Source organism: Armigeres subalbatus, chromosome 3, assembly GCF_024139115.2.
Source record: "Armigeres subalbatus isolate Guangzhou_Male chromosome 3, GZ_Asu_2, whole genome shotgun sequence".
NCBI classification, from domain to species: domain Eukaryota; kingdom Metazoa; phylum Arthropoda; class Insecta; order Diptera; family Culicidae; genus Armigeres; species Armigeres subalbatus.
In genome coordinates this window covers 108,723,276-108,730,422 of record NC_085141.1, presented here as the reverse complement: position 1 = coordinate 108,730,422, position 7,147 = coordinate 108,723,276, and the positions used below count along the sequence as shown (strand labels likewise).

Sequence of the window (7,147 nt, the reverse complement as noted above, 5' to 3'; positions counted from 1 at the left end):
GTGGGTTAATTTGAGCCCACCCACGCAATCCAACACCACTGACGGAAGCAGCGAATCCTCTTCTTTCATTCAATGACGCTTAATTGCGTGGATGGGCACACATTAACCCATCAGCAATGTGAGAAGCTTTTGTTTACAAAAGCAGTTTCACCCTTTTGAAATGTTGATGCCGAAATATTTCAGCTGATTTTACCGTCAATTGACAGTTCTATGAAAGTGACTGCTTCGGGTTTGCGCGAAAGGGCTTGTGTTCATTACAAATGAATTCGGCAATGGTCCAATGCACCGAGTTCATCATTGACGTTTGAGACGGGCGCTGTTTACTAAGAATGAATACTTTTTCATTCATCGAGTTCATGCAAGTGTTCATTTTTAGTAAACAGCGCCCGTCTCAAACGTCATTGTGTTCATTCGGTGCATTGGACCATAATGTTTACTAACAAAGTTTTTTTTTTATATAATATAAAATTTATATTTTTTGTCTGAATAAGTCGAATAAGTTATTAGGTATCTATACCTATACGATAAAGTACAACAGTTACTGAATCAGCTTAAAACAACTTGTAGCTAATTCCATCTATCCACCAGATCCACCACTACAATTTGAATGATATATCGAACTAAGACATTTTTATTATAAAACTTAATAATGAGTGATGCCCAAAATTTGAACGAATCATTAGAGCTCTACAGAAATCAGGTAAGTTAGAATCTCAATATTAAATATTGAATTTTGTGAATTACACCAGACTCAATAATTTTGCAGCTTGCACAGGTCAATCGAGTCCTGGAAAATGTTGGCGAAGGTTCAGAAAAAGATTCTCTTCTGAATTTGAAAAACGATCTCGAGGAATTGCTCAAGCTCACTCTCGAGACAATTCAACATGAAGAAAGGAGTGATGATGATTTGGATGACACAGCTGCACCTGTTAATAGCAATGAGGACGACGAGTTTGATTTGTTTATGTCGGAAATACAGGCATTAGAGGATCCACAAAAGAACGCAGTGCTATCACCGTCGAAAGGTACTAACGGGGAAGAACACGAGTCTTTTAAAGATCTCGTCAGTAGTAAGTGCTCCGCTCCGCACATGCACAAATGGGGATCGAAGTCCTATCATAATGCATTGATATGCAGTGTAGACTCTTCCGATTTGGAAAATGTAACCGCAAAGGTATTATTTATAAACCCTACTCATCAGGAAATGGTTCCATGTATGTACTTCTTAGAAGGTAACTGCAAATTTGAAGAACAGAAGTGCCGTTTTTCGCACGGTGAGGTGATTTTGATTAACGAACTAAAGGAGTACCGTGAACCTCAATTTGATCTTTTGCGTAAAAAGGGTTGTAGAGTTCTAGCTAAACAGAAAAATCGTATGTGGAGTAAAGGAACGATTAGACAGGCGGATTTTGAAAATCAAACATGTATAATTCAAATGGATGAAGGGAGACACGAGCTAGAATTGCCATTTGAGGATGTGTTACCTTTGGAGGGTGATGATGTATCGAGCTCTGATTCAGAGTCGGACTCGAACAGTTTTGATGAAAATGAAGATGATGTTGCTTCAATTCGACAAGCACAGATTATTCAACGAAGTCTATTGAATCCTGCTCCGGATCAACGACTGGGTGATTGGGAGAAATACACCAAGGGCATTGGATCAAAAATTATGTTAAAGATGGGATATGTCGTTGGAGCTGGTCTTGGAAGCCGGGGCGAAGGAATAGTGGTACCCGTTAGTGCACAAGTTTTACCTCAAGGTAGATCTCTGGACTATTGTATGCAACTTCGAGAACAGGCGAATGGCGATAAAGATCTATTCAGTGTTGAAAAGAAACTAATACGACAAAAAAAGATTCAGGAGAAACGAGATTCAAAAAATTATGCCAAAAATAAAGCCAAGAAGGATGTTTTCAATTTCCTGAACAGCGAAATTTTTGGATCGAACAGCAGTGCATCGAGCTCTTGTGGTAGTAGGAAGTCTACAGGGAGTCAAAATAGCATTGATCTGCCGGCTTGCTCTTCAAAAAACCTGAACATTGCCAGTTTGAAACTTACCGAACAAATTCGACGACTAGAAATGGACATTGAGAAGCTGTCGCACAGCCTGAAGCGGCACCAGCCGGGATCAAAAATTTATTCCAATCTGATGAAACAGATTGCCGACAAGCGGCAGGAAATTTCCGAAATTAAAAAAGCGGAAAATTCTATTTCAAAGGAACAACAGCTTCGAACTGATAAGCGAAAAATGACAGTATTTTAAAAGAAAAATAATCACATTCATGCGCATGTTTAACAATCGAGTTTTTTACGATGACTTCCCATTTATAATATACATTCTAAGAATATATATGTATTCAAAAATTAGGAAAGGTCTGCATTAACCGTTGCGAGCAAACATGTATAGGTCAATGCGTATGTATGTTGTTATTCGACACACACGGCGATACACATGGAACGCCGTTTTATCGGCTATCGTCCAAATCGTCTCGGAGCTACACAGAAGGTGGTGCGTGGACTCGAGGAATGGCTAGTTCAGGCGCAAATAAGAGGTAGTCCAAGGTCCAAGGGTTCTGAGTTGGCTTCATGGGTCATACCGGTGCCCTGTGGTCGAACTCGATCCTTTTATCGAACAAGTGGCCGCGCGAAGAACAACATGGTATCGTCGCTTTCGCGGCGTCGGTCAACCGGTCGGGTTCCGAGTCTGAGGACGGAAAGGGTTCCCCTCCAAGGCTGGGCCAGGCGTAGGAACCGCCTCGGAAAGTCCCTCTGTGTGTTGGCGAATAGGCCCTATCGCAGAGAGGTCAATTTGGGGTGCAAGCGGCATCATCATTCTTGATACCAGTCGTGCAGAGGTAAGCAGGCGCGAAGTCGACCCTTCCTACCTTCCGATGACATAAGGCTTGGTAAGGCCACCTGGAAAGCCGACAATGCGCTGGCACGATACCATGGTGTTCTTCTAAAAAAGCGAGTCACGATGTTCGATCCTGCAAGGACACGCAGCTAACCTCGAGGATGCGAAGCATTACTTTCTGGTTGTGCCGAAGGGATGATGGGCTTGGCGGCAATGGAAACGGTTTATCGGGTCGGGGATGTAGTCCTGCCTCCCTCGTTTGCTGTTGTACGTGGTCCCTAACCCCGCTCTTCCTGGACAACCCAAGATGTCTGTTGAGCAGATTCCCCCTCCATTGCTAAGGAAGAAGAAAAAAATACACACGGCTGTTCGGCCACATTGAGAGTTGACATAAAGTCAATGTCAACTTCTCTCCCGAACAGCCAAGATAGCTGTGTGGTGTCGGCAGCCAGTTATCTGGCTAAAAATAACGCTACGGATTGCCTGTTCCGGTGGTAGAAGTCCACCATACAGGTGACCCCAAATTCTTGGTGTGATGCGGCTTTATGCTTACCGTGCCTACGAATGAATGGTTAGAGGGGTCTAAAAAGAACCTAACCGCTAACGGAGCCTGTGAAGCACCAGAGCACCCTTCACAGTATCTAGCCCTTACTGCGCTAACCGGAGCTATGGCGTAGTTGACTTTTTGCTTCTCCGAAATAATCGGCTACTCTTATTCAATCTCAACTTGAGGTTAAATAAAAGTGGGATTATGAGCATGTTTTTATTTAGTTTTTCAACAAATTGTCACCTATATGGATTCGCTTTATGCGTTATACACATTGTACTCTGTGTTTCGTCTTTGACTTTCTTGATAAGATACCAATTTGGTTTCATCGTTGCTGTTCATATTAATGCTGAAGTGGTGGAGTGCATTATCTTAATTTGCAATGGCTTCAGTTAAGATAGCTCAAATCAATCTTCAGCATAAAAGAACAGCAACGATTAATCTTTGTAGACTCATGCAAAATGGCAAATCCCAAGTGGCTTTGGTGCAGGAACCCTATTTTCGCAAGGGTAGCTTCTACCTAGGTAACCTAGTGAACCCGGGTTTTGCTGCTTTCAGTAAAGAAATGGCAAACTCTCGATCAATGCCGCGTGCATGTGTGCTTGTTAACAATGCTATTGTTGCTACACTTATCTCTGAACTAACAACCAGAGATGTATGTGCTGTCACAATTGATGCAACTGGCGGAACCCCCGACAGGAAATACGTCTATTGTTCGGTTTATTTACCACATGATGAACCATCCCCTACGGATGCTTTCAAACGAGTTGTCATATATTGCACTTCAAAAGGCCTTCCGCTAATTGTCGGCAGTGATGCTAATGCTCATCACATCATCTGGGGTAGCTCGGATATCAATCTGAGAGGCTCCAGCTTGATGGAATACTTAAGTAGTATCGAACTTAGTTTACTTAACATAGGAAATCGCCCAACCTTTATGGTATCTAATAGAGCAGAAGTGTTAGACATAACCCTTTGCTCCAATAGAATCAGTCACGAATTGACGAATTGGCATGTGTCAGATGAGGAATCGATATCTGACCATCGCTATATCTACTTTGATCATTTGAATGTTACTTTACACAGAGTTGCTCTCTACCAAATTTCATGGATATCTACCTTCTATAGAAACTCCTACCGACTTGGATGATGCAGTTGATACTTCAACGTTGCACATCGTGGAAGCTTTCGAAGAAGCTTGCCATTTACGTTCTGTAAAAACCTCAAGAGGAACCCATTGGTGGAATTCCGATTTGGCTAAGCTAAGGAAGCAGTGCAGAAGGAGTTGGAACAGACGCCATTCAACAGGGACGGATTCTTTCAAGTTGGCTCGCAAAGCTTACAAGAAGGCTCTACGATCTGCTGAACGATCCGGCTGGAAAAACCTTTGTGCAAATGTTTCCAATTTGAGTGAAGCCAGTCGATTGAATAAAATTCTTGCGAGATCCAAGGATTTCCAAGTTGGCGAAATTCGCAAGCCAAATGGCGACTACACTTCTTCTGATGAAGAATCGTTAGAGCACTTATTTGATACGCACTTCCTTGATGTGTCGATATAACATCTTCGGATGATCCTGATGTCTTTCATGTAGCTATGGGTCTTGGGCTCAAGCACGTAGAATCATAACTACTGAATCGATTCAATGGGCACTTAACAGTTTTGCTCCTACAAATCTCCAGGGAGGATGGGATTTATCCCGTTCTACTTCAGAGAGGTTTTGAACATATCAAACATGTTTTGAAAAAGCTTTTAGTATGCAGTTTTGCTACTGGGTATATTCCCATATCCTGGCGGGATGTCACTGTAAAGTTTATCCCAAAAGGAGGACGTGCTTCGTATGAAGAAGCGAAGAGTTTTAGACCCATCAGTCCACCGTGACTCTTCTACACAAGGTTGTGTACGATATCGAGAAAGCATTCGCTCAAAAGCAATCGTGCTTGGGTGCTTTCTTAGATATTGAAGGTGCTTTCGACAACGTGTCTTTCGATGTAATATTGGAAGCCGCACGTTGTCATGGGCTACCTAATATTATTACCAAATGGATTCACCAGATGCTTAAAAACCGACATCTCTACTCGACATTACGTCAAGCAGCGATTAGGAAATTAAGTGTCTGCGGATGCCCTCAAGGGGGAGTATTATCTCCACTTTTGTGGAATCTCGTGGCAGATACGCTATTGAGGTTACTCAATAATGGCGGTTTTCCTACCTATGGATTTGCCGACGACTATCTTACATTGATAGTGGGTTTGTGCATTACTACCTTATTCGACCTGATGCAAAATGCTCTTCAGGTAGTTGAAAGTTGGTGTCGCCAATACGGCCTTTCGGTCAATCCGAATACAACATCTATTGTTCTTTTCATGGAAAAACGTAATCGTAATGGTATTCGTCCATTACATCTTTTTGAAATCAATGTAACTGATCAAGTAAAGTATGTGGGTCTAATTTTGGATTCAAAGCTTTCCTGGACTCCTAATATTGAGTTCAGAATCAAAAAGGCGTGTATGGCTTTCGGCCAATGTCGACGAATCTTTGGTAAAACTTGGGGACTTAAACCCAAATATATCAAATGGATTTACACAACAGTTGTACGACCAATTTTGGCTTATGGATGTCTTGTGTGGTGGCAAAAGGGGGAAGTGAGGACAATTCAGTCTAAATTAGGCCATCTTCAAAGGATGTGCCTAATGGCAATGACTGGTGCGTTCTCTTCAACTCCCACGGCTGCTCTCGAAGTTCTCTTCGACGTGGCCCCACTACACATACAACTCAAACAAGAAGCATTTTCTTGTACTTATCGACTATGAGTTCTCGGTTTTATGGAAGAGAATCCTGTAAACCGCAGTTCTACACACACTTCGTTGTTACCGCTTATGGTTAATTGGGACAAAATTTTCCTTGCTCCAAGTGATCTCACACAAGTTAGTAGTTTGCCTTATAGGACATTTGACTTCAGAAACCTGAACCTTCAGAGTATTTTGTTGTTCATAACCCGTTGTGGTAAGGAGCTATAAGCTCTTGTACGCTTATGCGTTGTATGCCCTCTTCAAGGGCCCTTTTCCAAACATTCCCTTTTTTCTCCCACCCACATTCCTTTCCTTTTTGTTCCTTATGGAACTTCTTATCATCTAATATGTAACTGCCCAGTCTATGCACAATTGCGCTTCCAAATATTTGGTAAACACTTACTTAGTGAAATTGACTTCAGAAACCTGAACCTTCAGAGTATTTTGTTGTTCATAACCCGTTGTGGTAAGGAGCTATAAGCTCTTGTACGCTTATGCGTTGTATGCCCTCTTCAAGAGCCCTTTTCCAAACATTCCCTTTTTTCTCCCACCCACATTCCTTTCCTTTTTGTTCACTTCCTTTTCCGTCAGGTGTGTGATGAAAAAGGCTTTGAAGGCGATGGCACAAATCTCCCAAATTGAGGTGAACGTGCCCCTGGAGCCGACGTTCTGATACCTGATACCTAGATATCGAGGAATGGAAGGAAAATTGAAATGGGTACTAGATCCAAAAAAGTTCGTTGCTATGAAAAACGACATCAAAACAAATGTCGTTTCCTGTTATTGATGTGTTTGTTATTGTCCAAAGATGGACTAGTAGCCTGAAAACTTGAACATATCGACATAAGGAGAGTGAATCCAGAACAAAATATGATCAGAACACATCGAGATAGAGAGATATCGAGATAGGGAGGTTATCGAGATGTAGAAAGCCCAAATGTATGTAGCTTGAAGGG

The 7,147-nt window shown here is 42.1% G+C and overlaps 1 protein-coding gene across 3 annotated transcripts; it reads left to right on the top strand.

Annotated features, from left to right (window-relative positions):
• Positions 1-432: 432 nt before the first annotated feature.
• LOC134226156 (zinc finger CCCH-type with G patch domain-containing protein) lies at positions 433-2,283 on the top strand. Of its 3 annotated transcripts, none has more exons than XM_062706744.1 (3): positions 462-529; positions 589-700; positions 767-2,283. In XM_062706744.1, the coding sequence occupies exons 2-3, from the start codon at positions 650-652 to the stop codon at positions 2,261-2,263; spliced, it is 1,548 nt and encodes a 515-aa protein (XP_062562728.1). In that variant the 5' UTR covers positions 462-529; positions 589-649; the 3' UTR covers positions 2,264-2,283. The 3 variants fall into 3 exon arrangements, with proteins under 3 accessions (XP_062562727.1, XP_062562728.1, XP_062562729.1); XM_062706745.1 differs by having other exon boundaries at positions 489-507; XM_062706743.1 differs by having other exon boundaries at positions 433-700.
• The last annotated feature ends 4,864 nt before the right edge of the window (positions 2,284-7,147 follow it).

Bases quoted from the DNA above. Each gene is read 5' to 3' on its own strand.
- LOC134226156 (XM_062706743.1), top strand. From the start codon at position 650: ATGAGTGATGCCCAAAATTTGAACGAATCATTAGAGCTCTACAGAAAT. The intron at 701-766 runs GTAAGTTAGAAT...ATAATTTTGCAG, and splicing joins TAGAGCTCTACAGAAATCAG to CTTGCACAGGTCAATCGAGT.